Genomic DNA, 23,138 nt, shown 5'->3' with positions numbered 1-23,138 from the left:
TGAAGTGTTCTATTTCCTTTTCTTTGAATTTACAAAAATGTTAATTTATATTTTATGCTACAAATTACAAAAACAAGTTACAATGCTTGCCTCAGGTATGCAGAGCCACAAAGCCGAGAGAGGAAGTTGAATGGTTGGGGTTGCACTGATGGCATAGGAAGACCTCTTCAGCAGAAGGCAGCTGAGGAAGGCTCCTCAGAGGGTATGTTGGCTGAGCTTACAAAGGGTGTGGTGGGTGATTTCCAGTTTAACCCAACATTGAAAGAGCTTAAGAGTCACCTACCCACTTGCAGTGTTTCAAACAAATAAGCAAACAAAAAAGAGCTAAGCAGGTTGAAAACCAGTGCCTTAGATATATCAAAAAATTGAAGTCACTGGACAAACCATTCCCAAACCTGGGGAAATGGGCAGGTACCGAGAATCGGAAGATGCTGCTGGAACCTGTGAATTCTTAGAACACCAAAACCATAGTGCCATTCCTGGAGACTAAGCATGGACTAGCTTGAGTTGTTCTATAACTGCCTCTACCAGGCTTTCATGGTTAAGATCAAGATCCCCTTGTGTTTCAGGCAGCTGGGGGAGAGGAAACCAACTTTTGAAGTACACTCTCTGTTTTGAAATACACTCAGGAGGAAAGCAGCTTATTTTGAAATAATACCCAAATTATTTTCCATAAGAAAGGTCTGCTCTTTAAAGGAAATTTTGTAAAAGAAAATTACTTTGTCAGAACTTTGACCTAGAGAATGGATAGACAATTCTAGCCTCCTTTAAACCTTTTTATTTCCTGTAAGTGGAAGAAAAATAATAAGCTTCTAGAAATCAAAGTCCAGGGACTCAGGCTAACCAAGAAATAGAAATAAGGGGGTTGGTGAGATGGCTCAGCAGGTAAGAGTGCTTGCCATACAGACCTGACCACCTGAGTTTGATCCCCAGAAACCATGTAAGAAAGATGTGGTGTGCATCTATAGCTCCAACACTACTGTGGTGAGATAGGAGTTGGAGAATTGGCCCAAAGCTCATAGGCCAACTAGCCTGGAGTAGGAAATGTAGCAGAAACAAGAGACCCTGCCTCAAAATGAGATGGAAAGCAAGAACCAACTCTAAAAAAGTGGTTCTCTGACATCCACACACTTACTGTGGCACACATGCACCCTACTCACCCATATACACAATACAAATAATGAAAGAGTTATGATCATAGTGTGATAGAGTGCTTTCCAGATGGCTTGCTTCCATATCAACAGGGATCCAGTGCAGCAACAATGGATAATACAGTAGTGAAAGGCAAGAAACAGTAAGAAACGAATACTGTCAATGGGCTCATTATCGGATGAGGATGGCCAAGGGAAGAATTAGTCAACCGTCCAGAGAAACTTCCCACAGTAAATGTAAAGTGACAAAGTGGAACCTGAAGGATATCTAAGGGCTGTGGGAAAATTACAAAAAGTGACATGTGGCGCTAAAGGGATGGCTCAGTGGTTAAGAGCATTTCCTGCTCTTCCAGAGGACCCAGGTTTGGTTCCCACCCAGCACCCACATGGTGGCTTACACCCATCCTTAACTCCAGTTCCAGGGATCCAACACCCTCTTCTGGCCTCCATGGGCAGCAGGCATGCAGGTGGTGGAGTTAGATACCAGGCAAAACACTCATACACATCAAATCTTTTTTAAAAAGTCATGTGTAAGTAGGAGCTGGGGTTTAGCTCAATGGGAAAGCCATATATTGCCTGTATGAGGCCCTAGGTTCAAGTCCCAGTACCAAAAGAAAAAAAAAAAAAACTTAAAAGTAACAAAACCCCCAGAAAATAAAAAGGAATAGAAATAAAAGAAAATTTACACCTAGATATATTTGAACTGCAGAAACCAAAGAGAGGAAATCTTGGAAAAGAGAAAAAAATCTTATCTGTAGGGGAAACATGAGTAAGAATTACATTGTATTTCTCTTCAGAAATGTAGAAATACTGAAGGTATTGAAAGAAAAGCCAGCATAGAATTTTACACAATAAAATTATCCTTCAAAAATGAAGAAAAATAAAGACTGTCTTAATATAAACTAAGAGAATTTTTTGCCAGGTCTGCCATGCAAGAAATATTAAAAAGAAATTCTTCAGGAAAAGGGAAATGTATAGGTGATAAAAAGGAAAGAGAGAGAGAGAGAGCGAGAGAGAGAGAGAGACAGAGAGAGAATCCAATGTGTCAGACCAGCTTGGCTTATATAGTGAGACCTTATCTTAAAAAACAACAGAAATGGGACTAGGGATGTAACTCACTTGGTAGAGTGCTTGCCTATCTTAGACAAAGGCCTAGGTTTAATTCCCAGCATCACATAAAAACTGGGTATGGTAGCCTAGGTCTGTCATTCAGATGTTCAGCAGATGGAAGCAGGGAGGACCACGAGTTCAAGGTCATCTTCAGCTCCATAGTTAGGAGGCCAGCTAGGTTACATGAAACTCACTCTCAATTTTTTTTTTTCTTAAAATTTTCCTTTAGGTTAAAAGTACCTATTAGATCAAGTAGCAAATCAAACCCACCCCTGACCAAGTGGCATTTATCCCAGGTGTGCAAGGCTGGGTAGCATTAAAAAACAGATTAATGTGATCATTGCATCAACTAGCGTAAGAAAGGCAGTACATCAGAGTAAAGTGTCTGCTGAAACCCAGCACTCACAATATAAACTCTTGGGAAGTTAGGAATAGAGATGAACTTCTTTGACTTGGTAAGGGATATCTCCAAAAATCATTTAGTTAAATCTGTATTTGACGGCAAAAGAACATCCACTTCGTCCCTGTGACTGGGAATTAGGTAAATGTCTGCGCTCCTTCCTCCTATTTAACTGGAAACCCTAGCTATGTAATACGACCAGAGAGTGAAATGAAGTTTTATGCAGATTGTGAAGGAATGCTAGAAAGGTGTCTTTGTTCGCAGGCGACATAACTGTCTGGTTAGATACCCCAAAGGGATCACCACAACAAACCCATTGGTTGTGTTCAGTGGCACTCGAAGAACATCCCAGTTCCCTACTGAGGTTTTTGCTGTTCATACCTCAAACCACGTGGCGACCAGTGAAGGTGATCTGATCTTCATCTTCACTGCAGATTAACTACCTCGTTGAAAAAGAAACAGCAAAACAAACCCCCCTGTACCAGGGGTGCCTGCAAATGAGGGGTGAGTTCCAAGCAGTTGGTCAGGATTGGATGGTAAGCGAACAGCTCTGGCCACACTGACAGTTCAAATTCTAAAACCTCAGTGAGGCAGCCTGATTAGCAACTGCCCGAAGGCGGCTCCTTGCTCCTCGCTGGGTGAGGGTGCTGGGAACTGGACCAGTTCTTAACCACTGAGTCATTTCTCCAGCCCCTGATAAATGACAATTTTATTTCTACCTCATATTCAAAAGGAAAAAGAAATCATTTGTACTTGGTGGTGTGCATCTTTAATACCAACACTTGGGAGGCAGATGGAGGTGGACTTCTGAGTTCAAGGTCAGCCTGGTGCCTGGTTTACATAGTGAATTAGTTCCAGGCCAGGGCTTCACAGAGAGACTGTCTCCAAAAAAAAAAAAAAAGGACCTGGAGAGATGGCTCAGCAGTTAAGGGGCACTGACTGCAGAGGTTGGATTCCCAGTATCCACATGGCAGCCAACAACCATCTGTAACTCCAGTTCCAGGGGATTTGATGCCTTCTGACCTCAAGTGGGCATTGCATGACATGGGTGCACTTACACACATGCAGGCAATATTCATGCACATAAAAATAAATAAAATATTTTTTTAAAAAAAGACCCACACTGCTCTTTGCATAAAGTCTTGCTTGGTCAGAACTACCCATGCTGATATCAGGAAAAGGAGTAGAAATGTTGACTTGTTTTACTATTACTGTCTCAGAACTGTAACCTGTAGCTTCACATCCTGCCTCAAGCTTCTCACAAAAGATCTGAGCTGCTGATAATGGAAATCTAGTATCCAGACACCAAACTACAGAACAGAACGAAATTGACCCTTGAAATTAACTGATGAGAAAGGTGTTTTAGCAAGGGCAAAGATGCATACAAGGTCTTGGTAGGGGATGGAGGTAAAGCTCAGGGTACAGCAGTTAGTCTGAGGCCCTAAATTCAATCCCAGCACACACACGAAACAAAAAAAACAAAAAACCATTGTTAGTAAAATCTTTTATTTTGTTTATATTTAAAAGGTAATTAAAAATTGTAAGTCAAAATATTTGATAATATGGAAGAAAGGATAAACAAAGCCAAGAAACAACATCCATTTGAGGTAAATAAAATTTTTATTTTTAATGCCACCATCTTGTAATTAAACATAACCATCATAGTTCAGTTGCAAAAGGTGGAGGAATACTCAGGCTGACAGGTGTCTGCTGATTTGCTTGCTTTAGTAAATGCTCTTCACCTGTAAGGGATGCACAAAAAATACTTTGGAATCTTCTCAATCTACTCTTTTATTTTTATTAAACATTTGGTTGTAGAATCATTTCAGATTTACAGAAAAGTAACAGAACTGGTACAGAGTCCCATGGATCCTGTACCTGTTTCCCTGTTGGTTGACAACATATGGTAGGCTTATCACAGGCGATGAGCCCACATTGGCACATTATTAACCAAACCACATTTTATTCAGATTCCTCAGATTTTACCTACTGGACTTTTTCTGTCATAGGATCCCATCCAGTACAGCATATTGCCTTGGGTTGTTATATTTCCTTAGGTTCCTCTGAATTGACAATGTCTTAGACTGTCCTTATGTTCTGAGGACCTTGACTCAATACTCCTTTTGAGGAATACTGAGTGGGAAATTTGTAGAATGTGTCCCAGTATAGGTTTACCTGAACTTTTCCTTGTGGTTAGGAAAACTGCCAGGGTCAAGTGCCATTTTCTCCTCATTTTGGGGATGCAAGCTGCCTATCTAACTGAGCACTGTGGATGAGGAGAACTTTGCTCCCTCAGCAAAGGGAGGTCTCACACCATTCTCAGGAAGAAAGCTGCAGCACAAGCCTCCACTTAGAAGGGGAGCCCTGCTCCACTTGAGGGAGGACTGTCCTCGCACATCTTTGGAGTTCTGCCCAAGAGGCTTGTCTCTTCTCCCATCCAGAAATCATCCTGCCACTTACTTGCCTCAAATTTCCCAATTTTCCCTGCCTTTAACACACATTTTTTTTTTTTAATTTAAAATTTTATTCATGGGCCAGTGAGATGGCTCAGTCGGTAAAGGCTCAGCCTGATGACCTGAGTTCACTCCCTGGGACCCAAATAGAAGGACAGAAATGACTCCCCAAAATTGTCCTCTCACCTTCCCTTGTATGTGCAGGCGCACACATGCACAAATAACTAAACGAAAAAAAATTTAAATTACTCAATTATTCAGGATGCTTTGATACAAATTTTAAATTTTTGTGTGTGCGCCTGTGTGGGGGTGCGTGTGCATGGGTACATGTGCATATGGAGGCCAGAGGTCAATCTCAAGTGTCGTTTTTGAGCATTGTCCACACCTTGGTGTTTGAGACAAGGTATCTCACTGGGACCCAGAGCTGACCGATTTGGCAGAACTGGTGGCCAGTGAGCCCCAGGGATCTGCCTGTCTCTGCCAGTCTACCTCTCCAGTGCAAGGATTTCAAGTACACACACCATGTCCAGCTTTTTATGTGCTGGGGCTTGAACTTGTAGGTCCTCATGCTTGCTTGGCAAAGCACTTTACAGACTAAACTCTCTCCTTAGCTGCTGTTTTAAATTTTTGATAACGTGATAATGTGTTATAATCCAAAATTACATTATTATACTGAAAAACATTCAGTTTTGGTTATGAGCAGATTTAAGGTTGAAGTTGGTTCTATGTCCCTTTATCTCAATCTTTTTTTTTTAAGATAAAGTCTCACTATGTAGCCCTGGCTGCCCTTAAACTCACAGAGATCACTTGCCTCTGTGCTCTGAGTGCTGGGATTAAAAGTGTACACCAGCACACCTGGCTTTCTTTTAGTTATCTTATATTTAGATTTTTGGTGGTTTTTCGTTGTTTGCTTGTTTTGGTTTTGTTTTTGAGACAGGATCTCATGTAGTCCAGGCAGACCACAAACTTGCAATGTAGCCAAGGCTGGCCTTGAACTCTCGATCCTTCTGCCTCCATCCCTCAAGTGCTGAGATTACAGGTGATGCCACCACACCTGTCTTTATGCTGTACTGCAGATAGAACCCAGGCTTTGTGCATGCTAGACAAGCACTCTACTAACTGAGCTATATCCCTAACCCTGTATTTAGGTTTATTATCAATGAATAATAATGTAGGGTTCAAGATGATCATCAAGAGTCAGGATCACAAAGGAAATTTTACTTCAAACTAACTCAAAGATTCAGTGAGCTTTTCTCTCAGATTAAAAAAAGTTCAGATCTGATGACTCAGTAGTATGTATACATAGTTAGATAATTTGTGCGAATTGTTCATGTCTTTATTTAATTTAATGGTGATGCAGTGGGTCAACTTTGCTTCTTGCCTTTATCCTGACCATCTGTATGGTATTCTATCATAGGATTATTTTTTCACGTAGCATCTAACAATGACTTCTTCAAGTTTTCCGTGTTATTAGCTTAGTATTCATTGCGTGCCAAGGCACAAATTCACTTTTGAAACTCTTTCATGTTTCATTATTTTCCTCTTTATACCATATGTTCCAGTAAAATTAGCCCTAAGCCTATAACGATGATTTTTCCTTAAATTTTTAAAATTAATTAATTAATTTGTATGTGTATGAGTGTTTTGCCTGCGTGTACATAAGTGTACCCATGTCATACAAAGCAGAGGAGGCCAGAAGAAGGCATTGGATCCTCTGGAACTGGAGTTACTGATGGTCGTTAGCACCCATGTGGGTGCTGGGAAGTGAACCCAGACCCTCTGCAAGAGCAGCCAGTGCTCTTAGCCACTGAACCATCTCTCCAGCTCCCTTAAAAACTTTCTTTGCCTCTATAGTCTCATTGATAGCCTTGCTGATTTGAAACTAGTTTCCATTTGTGTTCATGCTAATCACACATAGCAGTTAAACCTTGTCTACCCACCATCAGCCCTGGGAGGCTGGCCTGTGGACTACAGCAATCCATCCCCATCTTCTGCCTTTCTGGTGGGTTCAGTGGAGGGGAAGCCCCAAAGGACATCAAATGAGCCTAGTGTATTTTTTCCCTGACCCCATTCTGGAAGGACTGCCTAGGGCAGCTGTGTCCTGGTATTGAGAGGATAGTGTTGCTCTGCTGGGAGTTTCTTCATGTAGCTCTTCCCTGAGGGATTCTGGTAATAAATCCCTTTTCTCCCTGGGGCCTAAAGGAGGTAACAGCTGAGCTGCCAGCTGGCTAGAGAACAGCCTCCTGTCATTTACCTCCAGCCACACTCCTCCATCAGCCTTCTTTAGATCCCACCATTCAAATCTACTTACTACTTGTGAACTGGTGACACATTTCCTCTTTAGAATCAAAACTCATTTCTTTCAAGAAACTGTCACTCATTCATTCATCTACCAAGTGTTTTTCTGCTGAACATAATATAAAAGGCATCCATTAAACTCTGCATTTTATGTAGGGGCTTAAAATCTGTAAGGACAGGGGACTCATTTATTTTTGTCCCTGACCTAGCAGAATTTTTACTTAATATTTAATACATTATTTGCAAAACAAGTGAACACTGCTTTATGCATCTTTCAAGACATTTTGGGGGCTAGGGAGACACTTAAGAGTGCTTCCAGAGGACAGAATTTGGTTCCCACACCCACATCAGGTGACTTGCAACCACCTGTAACTCCAGCTCCAGAGATCTGACACCCTCTTCTGGCCTCTGCTGGCACTTGCACACACACACACACACACACACAAATAAAATAAATCTTTAAAAAATTGAAAATTATTTTTGTTAGCCTATGCAGAGTTCTCATTTACTTCAGACAGGAGGTAGGAGATTCTTTTTAAAAATGGAAAAATTAATGTTCTCATGCTTGAGATATCCTATAGAGATAAGTAACAATTCAATGCTGGCATCTACTTAACTACATTCTCAATAGATAATCTTGAGAAAAATTAGTTGGAAGAGAAGGACTTGATTGAACTTCAGATAGGGAAATTCTAAATATTTCCAACTATTGTTCAGTTCTTTATCTCTTTTTGAAGGACATTTTTCTACAATAAGATCTTTTTGTTCATTGATGTATTTTGTTTTAATCTAAACTGAAGCATTTTAATAGGTATATATTCATTATTTAAATGTACATTTGCTTGTATGTGTTTGTTGCAGACATATGTATCAAGTACTGCCACATATGATTTTTATTCTATGGAGTGTGGTAAGGTGCCAGATGAGCAGGACACATGTATAAGTTTCCAGGGGCTGGAGAGAGACAGCTCAATGGTTAATCACACTGGCTGCTTTTACAGAGGACCTGACTTTAGTTCCAAGCCCCCATGTTGGGCAGCTTACAACCGTCTGTAACTCCAGTTCCAGGGGATCCGATGAGCTCTTCTGACCTCCACCAGCATTGCACAACATGGGTGTACATACATACATACAGGTGATATACTCATACACATAAAATTAAAATAATAAATATATTTTTAAAAATAAGTTTCTATAAACATTTATATCAGTATGTACGTGCTTTTAGTTGTTCCATCAAGAAATATACTTGCATGTATTGGTATTTGTACATGCTTGCCAAACAAGACTGGTTTTGCTGGGGAGGCCATCAGTCTAGTATGATGTCCAAGGACATCTGTGCCCTCCTGGCACAGCTGATTGCTTGATGTTTCTGATTTGGCCTTCTGCCATAGCTGTATCTTTCCACCAGGACTTACCTGTTAAACCACCATCTTACTAAATATATATATTTGGGGGGGCGGAGAGGAAAGGGTTTATTTGGCTTACAGCTCACAGTCCATCATCAAGGGAAGCAAAGGGCAGGAACCTGGAGCATAGACCATGGCGGTGCACTTGTCCCCCTGTCCCATGTTCAGTCTTCCTTTTTTATTTTTTCTTCTTTGATTTATTTATTTATTTATTTTTATGGGGCTTTTGGCTACTCTAACATTTCCCCCTCTGAAGAGGTAACTATATTTTATACCACAAATAATCTACATGTTACAGACTCTGTAGCACTTGCCTTTCAATATTTATATTATCATAAAATTCTCATCTTATGATTATTTACCAGTGTCATCAAGTTGTCTTAGCAGAAAGCATATCTTCAACTTCTTTTTTTTTTTTTCAGTTTCTAAAAACTTTGTGTGTGTGCATGTGAGTGTGCAGGTACGCTTGGCCACGAAAGACGCCAGAGGTTGACCCTGGGATGTTGTTCCTTGATCACTTCTTCATCTTCCTTCTTGGAATAGGATCTCTTATTGAACTGGAAGTTTGCCACTTCACTAGACTGGTTAGCCGGTGGGCCCCAGGGACTCGTTCATCTCTGCTTTTCGGTGCTAGGGTTATAGGCGTGAGCCACGGTTCCTAGCTTCTGTGTGGGTTCTGGGAATCCAAACTCAGATCCTCCTATTTGCACAGCAAGTACTTTACCCATGAAGCCATCTCCTCAGCCTCTTGTTTTTTAATAATTAAAAATTTTAAATTTATTTTTATTTTATATGCATGAGTATTTTGCCTGCATGTATGTAAGTGCATCTGTGTCTTGCAATGCCCACAAAAGCCAGAAAAGGGTGTCAGATCCCCTGAAACTGGAGTTCCAGAGAGTTGTTAGCTACCATGGTTTGGTTCCCAGTACCCACCATCAGCCATGCCACAGTTCTTAACTGCTGAACCTTCTCCCTAGCCCCCCCCCCTTTTTTTTTTTTTTTTTTAAGACAAGATCTTGCTGTGTCACCATAATTGACCTGGAACTTACTTTGTAAACTAGGCTGACTTTAAGGGTAATTCTTCGGCTTTTGCCTCTTGAGTTCTGGGATTGTAGGCATACACAACATACCTGACTTTAAAGCTCTTTTTATTTTACAGTATTGGTATCTTTTACATCATAGAAAATTTACCATTATTTACTAAAATATGGTTTAAAAAAACACAGAACTATTTTCTTTCTAGAAGAAATCTAAATGAATCTTGTATTATAATAAGATAGCCCTTTGAGAGACTTAAGGAATTGCTATTCCTGCATTTCATTCCAAGCAATGAATAAATGATCCAGCCTTTAATTCTGTTTCTCAAGCTCCAAACTGATTCATCATCAGGCTCTTTAGAAAGCATTCATGGCTCTTCTCCTGTTGATATCTCTCTTGATTTGGCACAGAGAGCAAACAGGGCAGCAGGCGGTGGCCATGTAGTCATCACAAATAGACCCCTGTGGGAAGATATGGAAGATACGTAAATGCACAGTGCACCTGCTTGTGATTAAGGCTTGCGGGTTTTCAGGCACCTTCAAGTGAACCAAAGGCCCTGATTCTTTGTATTCAGTTTATTTTTATTTATTTATTTGTTTTTACATTTTGTTTTGTGTGTTTGTGCACATGGGCATGTACATGGAAGTCAAAAAGCAACTTGCAGGAGTCAGTTCTCTCCTTCCATCATGTGGGGCCTGGGGATTAAGCTCAGGTTGTCAGTCTTAGCTGCAAGTGCCTTTACTGATTGAGCTACCTCATTAGCCGGAGATTCAGTTTAAATGGATTCATTTAGGAAATGGTAACTGACTTTTCCATGTATCACTTGCCTCTTATGACACACCATGCTTTCCTGTACTTTATAATTCTGGGAATGTAAGACAAGTCAGTCAAACTACCAAGTCTAAGACTAGAATAAGGAGATTCAGAAAGTAAAAATCTCAACTCTTTTCCCCTATACCTGCTCACTGTCAGAAAGCTACTTACTCAAAGCAAATAATTCAAAAGATCAGAAAGCAGTTGCATCAAAAAGAAAATGATGCTATCTAACGTGTTGAATATGTTGGGAAGAGATTTAGGAAAGTGGAAAAGAGCTTGGGACTAAAGTACACATAAGTAAATGGAGGAAAAACCCAATAGTTATCAATACCCAGAAAAACAAAGTTGGACAGGAAATATAATCATGTATATAATGTGACTTTGAAATTGAATAAAGCAGTGTTAAGGATCCTGATGTAAATATTAGATACAGAATTAGGCAAAGGTATGTAGATCGGTATGGACTGAGGAGGAGTGAGGTTGGGAGCCAGGGAAGACCACAGAACCAAAGCCTGCCTTTGTGGTCGAAGTGGCAGGAAAGACCCCCAGAGAAGCGCAATTCAAGGCTGTGATTTGAAGATTCAAAGGAAACGCCACAAATGTGCTCTGGGGAAGGACAAGCTAGAGAAGGAGGTTTGGGAACAAACTGAAAAATTAGATCATTTAAAAAACAATTTGCTTCAGGGCTTTAGTACCTTAAAAAAAATGTTGCATTAGAAAATGGGTACCGGTGACGATTAATAGGCTAGAAAATTTGAGCAGTTTGGGGAAAATACAAAGCAGCTGGAATTCCAATGATGAAGAAAGCAGGAGCCAAACAACCTGATGCAGCCACCTCCTACTCCACCCACCGAACACCACATGAACCCAGAGCTCAGGCCAGCGGCGGGAAGATACGGAGCCACCAAAGCTGGCCTAAGCATCGCCGGAGCTGCACTGGATGCTTGCCTCAGGATACAGGGATACGGCATCCCAAGTCGCACCAGAGACCAATCAAATGCTGAGTGTGAATACCATCAAATGGCAGACATGCTACAGCAACCACTATGAATGTGGTCGCATATTGGAAAAATAGAGGAAGGTAAGAGACTCACGGGAATGCCGTATCGGGTTCGGTAGAGAGTCCTCATTGCGACAGATGTTCCACACAAACAGCATTCGTTCATGTCAGCTGCCACCTGACACCCAAGGCACATAAAGCAGAATGTGCCGCAGATACCTGGATGCATGAAACAGAGGCCCCCAGTTACTCTAGTCTGCTCCCACCACGCCGAGTGTGAATTCAGCTGCAGACAGCTGTCACATCACGAGCCTTTGCCCATACCCTTCTACCCAGTCCATCGTCACTGTTTCAGAGGGGCTTGGTCACTTCCTTCACCCCCAAGGCTTCTCACGAGCGATCGCGATCTCGCTTGGAAAGTATGTCATTCCTTTTGCAGCAGTGCCATCCTCCACTCATTCGTCAATTACTGAAACCTAGTCATGTTCCAGGTATAACATTCAGTACCAACCATGCCCCCAGCTGAAGTCCCCTAGGGACATGACAGGAAAGGATGCCCAGTGGAAACCAGCCTGGGATGCCCCAGGGTCAGAGTGGAGCCTACAAGGCCCTGAGTAGGAGGTACTGCTTGAGCTAAATATTGGAGGATGGTTAGAAATGTTAAAAGCAGACTAAAATAAAAAATTTACAGGAAATAAAGTCTCTTTGAGATAACTTGTCACAGCCATTCACTGTGGCTGGAGTCCTGGGATAAGATGGGGGTGAAGCTGGGATGATATAGTCTAGGGGTGTGATGGCTAATCCTGGGTGTCAATTTGACTGGATCTGGGATTAACTGAAATGAGAGAGATCTTGATTGGATCATCTGAAGCTGGAAGACACACCCTAAATGTGGGTGTTACCTTCTGGTGGCAGCCCATATAAAAGGCCAGGGCAGAGGAGAATGCCTGGCTTCTTGCTGCTTGCCTTCTCTCTCGTTGGTGAGTTCATTTTGCTGCTGTAGACTGAAGACTAGCTGATCTTTTGGAATTTGTCAGACCTTCAGTGCCAGATTGGGACTACAGAGACATCCAGCCTTGTGTACTGAGCGACTACGGATTCTCAGCCTCTCCAGTGTGATGCAGCCATTGTTGGACTACTTGGACTCTATCCTGTGAGCTAAGCTGATAAATCTCTATACATATATATTCATTCTACCCATTCTGTTTCTTTGGAGAACCCTGACTAATACAAGGGGGTCAGATGATGACTAATTAGGGGTGCTCACATTGTGTCATCAAAGCCACAAGTATTTTATAAGGGGAGAATTATTTGGTCATCTATATTTAAAGGAAATATGCAGGGGGTGAATATGATCAAAAGACATTGTATGCATGACATTGTCAATTAATAAAAATACTATATTTTTTAAAAAATCTGCCAAGTTGGGTGTGGTGGGACACACTTTTAATCCTAGCACTCAGGAAGCATAAGCAGGAGGATCTCTGTGAGATCAAGGTCAGCCTGATCTACATAGCGAATTCCAGGCCAGCTGGGGCTATAGGGAGACCCTGACTCAAAAAAAGTTAAAAAAAAAAAAATCTTCCATGAAGCAATGCAGACTACCTCAGGACTTCTGTATTTGAAGCAACTGTACATTCAAATAATTAAGTAACAACTAGGGGCAGGAGGATTAAATGCTTGTCTCTGTTATAGTCTCCATTATCACTTTGAATTGCAGATGCCAAACTGAAATATCTTGAGACATGTACGTCGTCAGCCCCAGCTACCATTTAAGACAGAGAACTTCCTGATGCAATTATTAACTTGATTCAGTTCAAGTTCCATTTCATTGAATATTAAAGCCAGTGTATTTTCTTTCCTTGTTTAAAAATGGGCTAACATTGTGTTCCTGGTTGTGCTGGACACAAAGCCCCCGGTCCCCTTTGCCACCCCATTTCACTTCTAAACTTTCTTTCTTCCAAGTTCACTTAGATCTTAGCGGGATCCTACTTATAGAGATTCACTGAGGGAGAACAGGGAGAGTCAGAGATATTATTTCCAATGACAAGCTAACTAACTGCCTTCAGAATTTTTTATTCTCAGACATGCAGGGAAACTTAATTGTATAAACTAAAATGATTCTCTGAAACCAAGTCTGAAAACTGTATCCTGTGTCCTGGATACCGTGTAACTATAAAATAATGATTTCAGTTTATTTATAATCGAGAACAGTCTTCTTGTTTAAAAAATATCTAGTTAAGCTTGAAATGCTTCATTCATGCATAATTTATTTATAATTATTAGGTCAGGCTTGCTCGTTTTTAGAATCAGTTAGCTCTCTCACTGTTATCATAACTCTAGAGCTTATTTTAGAGGTAATACAATTCTTTGATGGGCCAGGGAAGAATTAGCTATAATCAGCAGAGAGCATTGTCTTTTTTGTCATTGATTGAACCATTGCTGGATATGCAAGAGTCTGTAATAAGTTAGAAACTTCTACCATACAAAAGGGAGGAATCTGGGGAGGATTTGGACATTATATCAATGATGGGGGACACTTTCCCCAACACTTACAGACTCCGCAGTCACTGAAGCAATCACACATGCCTGTCTGCCAATTGGAATTTTGGGGTGCACGAACAAATCCAGGTTGAGTCACAATGACTGTTGGTGCCTGAGCCATCTTCAATGCAGGGTCTCAAATGCTGTGGTCTGAAAAGGAAAAAGTTTGCATTTGTAGCCTGGAGATGCTCCGGAAAGGTGCTCATTAGAGGCAGTGTACTCTGACGGCTGGGCAAGCATTTAGATTAAACTGCTTGCTGGTCTTTAAGAGCATTTCTGTCCCTACCTCTCTGGGAATAGATGCCACAGGGGAAAGGGATTCACTGAACTGATAAGGTGAACAGGTGCTTCTTCTGGGAGAAAGGGATGGAGTAAGGTTATTCATGTACTATTTTTAGATAGTTACCTGCTATCCATAAGAGATGGGAAATAAGTGACTGGCTTATGACAGTGGTCAGAAGTAGCAAACTGTGGAAAGCAGCCTTCTCTAAAGCCTTTTATTGACATTCACTTTCTCCTTCTTAATCATTTATGAGACTCTTGTTTATTTTGAACTTGGTTTAGATGGACACTCTTCTCCTGCATCCAAGCTGACATCACTTCAGATTTACTAGGACCTACATTCCTTTGTCAGTGTTGCCTAATAGTCCCTTGCCACACATATTCTGCCCAACAGGACTTTCCTGTTTTGTTTTTGTTTGTTTGTTTACTTGAGACAGGGTCTCCTTTGTAGCCCAGGCTGACTTTAGGCTCATGATCCTCCAGCCTCAATCTTTTAAATGATGGAATTATAGGCATGTGCCACCAGACAGCCCAGCAAAGTCTTTATAAAGTATATTTCTTTAGGCTACTCCTAATTTCTCTCCATCATGAAAGGCGATATGAGGTGCAGGAAAGTGACTTGGGTTTGGAGTCAGAGATGAGTTGTTTAACCAGTCACTTACATTTCCATGTATTCACCTGTAAAATGGAATGGTGACTAAGCTACTTACCTCATACACTCATTGAGAGTATTAAGTTGGACTAGAGAGCTGGTGCAGCAGATAAAGGCTCAGGCTCACAACCAAAAAGACTAGAGAGTATTAAGTATAGTTTGCAGACAAGTGTAGTAAATAATAAAAGAAACCAGACAAATACAAAGGAAGTTGGCATTAACACCCATGACACTTGCCACTGAAGACCTCTTGGAAAACAGAAAACCTCTTCTCCTATCAAAGAAGTGTGTGTGTATGTGTGTGTGTGTGTGTGTGTGTGTGTGTGTGTATCTCTGTGTGCAGTGTATATACAGTGTTTGTGCATGTGCATGTTCCTGTGGAGGCCAGGTGTCCTGCTCCATCACTCTCCACCTTATTCTCTTGAGAAGGCTCTCTCACTGAACCTGGCCAGCAAGGCCCAGCCATCCCTCCTGTCTCCACTCACAGTGCTAACATTGCAGGTGTGCACTGCCAAGCCTGGCTTTTTATGTGGGTGCTGGGGATCAACCTGAAGTCCTCATGTTTGTGCACAAGTGCTCTTACCTCCTGCATCTCCTCCCTAGCCTCCTCTGTTTCCGTTTTCTTTAGCATCAAATTTAATGTTAGGTTCACAGTAGGTTTTTAAAACATCTTGTTAAATTAAGCACTCATTGTGTGAGATGCTGAGGTGTTCCCATTTCAGAATTTAGTACATATTTTAAAAAGAACAGAGATGGCTCAGAGGTTGAGAGCACTGACTGCTCTTGCAGAGGACCCGGGTTTGATTTCCAGCACCCGCATGGTGGCTACGAACTGTCCTTGACTCCAGTTCCAGGGGAATCTGAGGCCCTCTTCTGACCTCTGAGGCATTGCACGACATGGGTGCACTCACATGCAGGCAGGCAGTACACTCATACACATAGAGGTGGTAAATAAAATTTTTTTTTTAAAAAAAGGAACAAAAGGAAAACACTAAAACTTAAAAACATATGCTCTCTAGATACTTCAACAATGTGAGCACACCACCTGTTCGCCTACATTCTTCCCTGTCTGTGCAGAACACTTAAAAATAGGCAGATCGGCTCCATTCTTTTCATCTTAGTACTTTTTATTTCTCCAGTCACCATTTTTTCTCCCTAGATTTCGTCACTTGCAATACCTACTAGTTTAGTAGTTTCCTTGAACAAAAAAGAGAGCAGTATATGAAACCAAGAATAATCTTAGAAACTAGGAAATGTTCAAGTATTTCTCCATGTGGCAGGAAGTGCATGTTCAAGGATGCTTTAAACATGTCTGAATCAGATCCCCTGGTGCCCTGGATCCTAGCAAACAGTCATGTGCAAACTATATTGGGTTATTCCAGAGAAGAGTAAAATGGATTTAATTTTAAAAAGAAGAGGCAGACCAGGCATGGTAGTACATGTCTTTAATCCAAACATTCCTTTAACCTCACCATTTGGGAGGCAGAAGCAGGAGGACCTCTGTGAGTTTGAGGATAGGCTGGTCCATATAGTGAGTTCCAGGCCAGCCAGGGCTACATAGCAAGACTCTGTCTTGAAAAAAAAAGGGGGAGGGGTGTGCTTAAAATGTTCTTTTCCTTACGTGTATCTGTTGAACACCATCACTATCAGTAAATAACGCTAGGCATTTGTCTTTCCATTACTGAGTGTGGTATGCCAACACTGTGTAATTTATAAAGATTTGGTAAAGCAAACATAGGTACAAAGAGTACAAAATTTGACATTGGGAATGTTAAAAAATCTGAAGCAAGACAGATTCAAAAGCCCCAACGTTAGGAAAAGGATGAAAACATAGAGTCAGATAATTTACAAAAGAAAAATGAAAATAATGCTTAAACATATAAAAAGATGCTTAAACTCTGTCAAAACAAAAGAGAAAATTCATACTTGTCAAACAAAAATGAAAACCTGAGTGGTCTGGGAAGGTCTATTTAGTGGTAGAATGCTTGCCTAACGTGGGTAAGACCCTGGGGGCTGAGCCTCAGCACTGGTTTGGTCTGAGCAGTCAGGAGAGAGGAGAGGTATGGACTTGCTTGTGGGCAAGTTCCCTATCTGAGAGTAGCTTTGTGACACTCAGGAAGTAATCTGTTGAGTACTTGACTGTGACTAGGCTAGCATGGAAAGGGTAAATGGTGAGGTCCATGGTGGCTCCAAGAGTTCCATGGTTCTTGGTAAGAGTGCTGTTTGACAAAGTTCCAGCCGAAAGCCGATGGCCAAAAGAGTTCCATGGTTCTTGGCAAGAGTGCTGTTTGACGAAGTTCCAGCCGAAGGCCGATGACCTCTGCTCTTTTGGTGGACATCCCTTCCCCAGTTACTCCTGGTTTTTCTAAGTTATATAACCTTCTCTTCTTTAAGTATTCTGATAAGCAACTCTGATGATGGAATGGGAAACTAAACCGGGGAAATCTCTGCCTTTAGCAGAATTATCATGTTACTAAAACAAAATGAAAGTAAAAAGATAGACGACTTCCTCCTACACCTATGACCCCGTTTGGACCTGCATTTGTGATTAATAATGAGGCTTGGTTTCCCCCAAAAGGAAAAGATAGCATGCAATAGATGCCCTGCTGCCTTCTACAGGAATTTATGACTTTAACCCTAAACGCCTTTTACAGGAGTTTATGATTTTAACCCTGAATGAGGAACTATTGAGACTGAAGTTTGGTATCAGGAAAAACTACTTGGCTTAGGGAAACTCCTTGGATAGAAAGATTAGCTAAGTCGGTAAAAATCTGGTGGTGCATGACCTCTGAAGAAAAACTGCCTATTCTTTTACAAAGACTAAAAGCGATTCAAAAAGCCCTTAAAGATAAATGGCAAAAAAATAATAAAGGATATTCAAATAGAGAAAACAATCATATGACTCAAAGAATATAAAACATTCAGGAAGAAACAGCAAAAGGGAGAGGAAAAAGGTAAATTGGAATATTGGTTAGACAGTAAATAAAAAGAGTTGGTTGTTCCCGTTCCCATGAGACAAATAATTTTCTCAAATATACACGCCTACCTGTAAATATTAAATTCAAAGAATTAAAGGGCAAATGGGAACAGGCTGTCTTATACTTCTATGGTAAAATAGAAACTGCGAGGCTATAAAGAAAACAGTGAAGACATTGCTTGGCTATGTTAAGAAAAGGTTAATCATTGAAATTTGTACTTTCCTTTTACTGTGATTATTGAAAAATATTGTACACTGAGAAATATTGTGCAAACTCGTGGTTTGATTTATGGTCTGATGCTTTACCGCTATTGTAAGCTTTCTAATTATAAATAAAGGTTGTAGAAGGCTTCTTTTTCAGGAGAAAGAAAGAAAGAAGATATTTGGGCTGACCTCTCCCAAGCAGGTCAGTCAACAGCCTCTACTAGAACTGCAACTGTGGTTTCTGGTATAGTCATTTCCGCCTTAGTTACCTTCACCCCTTCAGGGTCCGGACTCAGCTGGAGCTGGACTCCAGCAGGTCCACATGAGGCTTCTGAACACACATGTTGTGGACCCAAAGATGAGCAATAACTAGGTAAAACAAGCCAGGTGGCACATGCCTGTAGTCCCAGGTACTTGGGAGGCTGAAGCAGGAAGATCACTTGAGCCCAGGAGTTCTAGACCAACATGACCAATGTAGCAAGATCGTGTCTGAAAAAACTAAAACAAATTTCCAAATAAATATGGCAAGAGTGAGAACTCAGGAAGCCAATGAGGCAAATACTAGTTTATGTTATATGCACACATATAAATGCGTATGTAGAGATCGATGGATGCATAAGTATAAATACTTCTCAACTACATCCACAGAGGACCTAGAAGTGACAAAACCCTGTATCAGTAAGCACACCTTGTGCCTAAATTTTGATTACCAAATGCCATTTAAAAAAGAGACCAGGAGATCATTAGAAAATTGGCTGATTCCAGGACTGGGGAAGAGAATGTCTAAGATGAGTCTGGAATATATTGTCTCAGAAAGAAAAGAGGCCTCAGAGCAGATTAGAAGTTAGTTCAAAAGAACCTCTGATTAAAGGAACCACTGACACATGAGGTTAAAAAAAAAAGAAAAGACTTTGGGGCAACTTGATAGCCCTACCAATGGCCAAATCTAGGAGAATTTCAGCAAAAAGTAAAGCTATTATTAGGGTATAACTCAGAGTAAAATATCTATCTATATTATACATCTTACATATATAACTAATAAAAATAAATTTTAAAATGGGAAAGGATGGTACTTAAAATTTTATTTGTTTTGCCAGGTGTTTTTATTGTATGTGTATGAATGTTTTGCCTACATGTGTGTAAGTACACCATGTGCATGCAATGCCCAAGGAGGCCAGAAGAGGACCTCAAAACCCCTAGAACTGGAGTTACTGTCAGCTGTTAGCCACCATGTGGGTCCTGGGAATTGAATCCAGGTCCTCTGTAAGAGCAGCCAGTGCTCTTAACTGCTGAGTCATTTCTCCAGCTCAGATGATACTTTTTTATGGTAGAATTCTAGTTGGTGAGTGTAGAAGGAATAACAGAAATATAAGACCACCATTTGGTATACACCACAGTAGCAACTGCTATAAGCAAGACTGAGGGATAGAAATCTTTGATATTATGATAGGTATTTTTTAGTTTTCATTTATGGCTCCTGTCTTGTAACTCCCTCCTCAAAAGAAGCCATAAAAACTAGAATTTCTCTTTCCCAAGTCCAAGAAACCAATCTTCCTCACCTTTCTGTCTTAGAGCTCACCATAAAGGCATTTTATTATCTACATTGATAGACAACCACTGATATTCCCTTGAAGATTTGACCTGTGAGGAAGGAATGCTGAAGAATCTGAGCAGACAGGGTGTACTGTTTTGTTTTCTTTTCTTTTTTTAAATCTAGTCTATGAACTACTATGGCCATGAAGTGACATCTCTGTCCTAAAGGACAGAGTTTGAAAAGTTTCTAGATCATGGAACAGAGACAGCCTCAAGGGGGAAATGGAAGCTCCCTTTCCCTTCTCACATAGACTGTCATGTACATCTTTTCATCCATATCCTTAATAACAGACTTTCTAGTAAACCAATAAGCATTTCCCTGAGTTCTTTGAGCTGTTATAGTAAGTGAAGCCTGAGGAGGTGAAGTAAAACTTGTCTGATGTATAGCCAGACAATAAGAAGCACAGGGACAATGAGCTCTCAATGTGGGAGATCTGACACTATCTCCAAGTAGACAGTCTCAGTGTTGAATTAGAAGATAGAGTTGATGCATCCTGCAGAGCTGATGGTTTGCTTGCTGGTGGGGAAAAAAAAAATCCTCATATCTTTTGAGGCCACAAAAATCTGTGTGGATTGCTGAGGTACATATGATAGAGAGAGACAATGTTTTGATTTTCTAATATATGGATATTTAAATTAGTAAGCTTTGAGAGTATATTGAGAAACAAGATCTATACATGGTCTCAAAGTATCTCTCCACAAAATACTACTATAAAAGAGGAATGGAATCAACTTACAGTGGAGAAACTTGGCAAACAACGAAGTGATCAAATTAGCATTTCCAGTAATAGGTCATATCAACATCAATGATCTATTATGATTTAAGAACACAGCATCAACTTCTATGTTATCCTGATAGAAATTCATAATCAGAATTCAATCATAAAGTATCAGACAGTTGGGCCAGTACTCTCCAAAGGTCATGAAAGATTAAGTAAGTACACATTGAAGAAATGTTCCAGATTGAGGAGACCAAAAAGACCTGATGACCAAATACAATGTGGGATCCTGAACTGATTCCTGAACACAGAAGAGACTATCCATGCTGCTCAGCCATAGCCCATCATGAGTCTGCCTGAGGGCTGGGGATGTAACTCGGTTGATAGAGTATGCTTAGCACGCAAGAAGCCTTGGGTTCCATTCCCAATATTGCATATTGCCTAAGACTGAAATGTTAGCACTTTGGAAGTAGAGGCAGGAGGATCAGAAGTTTGAGGCCATCTTTGGCCACATAGTAAGTTGGAGGCTTCCCTGACTGCATGAGACCGTGTTTCATAAAAACAAAAAAGGTTTACCTGAGCCAGAAGGAGTAGTATACCATGTGTAATCCCAGCCCTCTGGCAACTGAGGCAGGAGGGTTGTGAGTCCAAGGTCTGCCTGAGCTATATAGGGAGACTGTGTAAACTAAAAATACACAAAACAACAAAAACAAACAACAATAACTGAAAACCAAAGCCCTACTAAAGAAGTTGTACTGGTAGTTAAATAAATAGATTTAGTATTACTTGCTCAAGGGAAAAGGCACACTATGTGGAACTAGAGTGTCTCAGTAAGAGGGTGCTTAGAAATACTTAGAGAATTTAGGCTGCAATTGGATAGTTTGGAAAAGGAACCAGGAAGTAGAGGTGCTTCCAAAAGGTGGAGGTCATTTTATGACTAGGTGTATTAATACACTATACTGAATGTATTAGGAAATTAGGAATAAATTAAGATGGATATTAAGAGTGACTTTGAAATGAAACTAGAAACTAGGAACTTCTCGGCTTCCCAGGCTCACTTATCACTTCACACAGAAACTATGTGAAACTGTGTGGAGCAGATGGGTAAACCTGAGAGTCGAAACTAAGTAGCTTGAACTTGAAACTAAGTAGCTTGAAACTAAGTAGCTTGAGAGTGGAAACTAAGTAGTTGAAACTAAGTAGCTTGTGATAGATAAGTAATCCTATGGGAGAAGCCATATCTCAAGAAACAGCTGAAGTTACTGACGTAAGTCAGAAGGACTCCAGCCAAAAAGGAACATACAAAAACTGACAGCTCGAGGACTTCATAGATGCTTGGCTACACGAAACGCTGACTCTGTGGGCCTCATCCCTGATGCATCGCCCGAGAGACCGAAATTCTGCCCAAGGCCAGGCCGAAATTCTGTTGGATTGGAGAGAGCTGGCCACCACCAGACGTGATCAGAGCCTGCGAATTGACAGCTCCAGCAGGGAGACTGCAGTGATCACGGTGGACGCTGAGTGACTCCACACGGAGTACTGGAAGGACTAACCTCTGGAAGGTATTCCCTTGAGACTTTGGGACTCTGAATTGTAGAGAACCGGGTTTCCCTTTGAGTGTTTGTGTTGATGTGTATTGTTATGCTTAACTGTGTGATAAATACATATTGCAACCAATCAGTCATGTGGAGAATCTCTTCTGTTCCATATGCGCCTGTCCTAAGCTCTCCCAAGAAGCAGTGACACACTCTGGATGTCACACTCAGGACAGTTCAAGTAACTGCCCCACTCAGGACACTTGGGAAATTTTTATCTATATGTATGTAACTATATATCTCTACCATGCAGATCCAAGTCATACAATATTTTCCACCTCCTAAACAACTTCCTTCTGCCCCCTCTGCAGCAATGCCCATCAGAGAACAGTCACTGGGAACTCAGTCACCAGAGATCACTCTGCCAGTTCCTGAACTCATCTGAATGGAACATGTAGCAGATGCTCTTCTAAGTCTGGCTGCTTTGACTCAGTTTCATCCATGCTGTCAGATTTTAGTCTACAATTTACTATTTTTCCCCAGGAGTTAAAAAATAAAAAATAAGTGGGGCATGATGGTACATTTCTTTAATCCCAGCACTTAGTAGGCAGAAGCAGGAAGATCTCTGTGAGATCAAGGCCAGCATGGTCTACAGAGTGAGTTGCAGGCCAGCTGAGGCTATAGGGAGACCTTGTAGAAATACAACTCATTAGCAGGAAAGAAGAAAATGTGTCCTAGCAACCTGGGACACATAAGCTAAACAGAAATGTTGTTTGTCTTTGAAATCAACTCTTTAAACTATAATATCTAATGGTGTAGGACCCTGAGACCCTCTTCATTCACCCACTACCCCCAATCTCTCCAGACCCCCACTAATTGCTCTTTTAGCTTCTGTAAAATGCTTGGCTGCTGCTTTAGACATGCTTAGACATGCCCTGGCATACCCTGACCCCCACT

General features: G+C 41.0%; 1 protein-coding gene across 1 annotated transcript in view; it reads right to left on the bottom strand.

Annotated features, from left to right (window-relative positions):
* Nucleotides 1–9,952: 9,952 nt before the first annotated feature.
* The window catches only part of Plac8 (placenta associated 8), a 16,318-nt gene continuing 3,132 nt past the window's right edge, over nt 9,953–23,138 (bottom strand). Inside the window, exons 2-4 of the mRNA XM_008846851.3 lie at nt 14,232–14,369; nt 11,770–11,894; nt 9,953–10,320 (exon numbers count right to left, since the gene is read on the bottom strand). Coding sequence (XP_008845073.1) covers nt 10,216–10,320; nt 11,770–11,894; nt 14,232–14,340 — 339 coding nt within the window. The 5' untranslated portion in view covers nt 14,341–14,369 and the 3' untranslated portion in view covers nt 9,953–10,215. The remainder of the gene's footprint in view (nt 10,321–11,769; nt 11,895–14,231; nt 14,370–23,138) is intronic.

The sequence above is a fragment of the Nannospalax galili genome, unplaced genomic scaffold (genome assembly GCF_000622305.1).
Source record: "Nannospalax galili isolate Female #2095 unplaced genomic scaffold, S.galili_v1.0 scaffold763, whole genome shotgun sequence".
NCBI classification, from domain to species: Eukaryota; Metazoa; Chordata; class Mammalia; order Rodentia; family Spalacidae; genus Nannospalax; species Nannospalax galili.
This window is presented reverse-complemented; position numbering and strand designations above follow the sequence as displayed.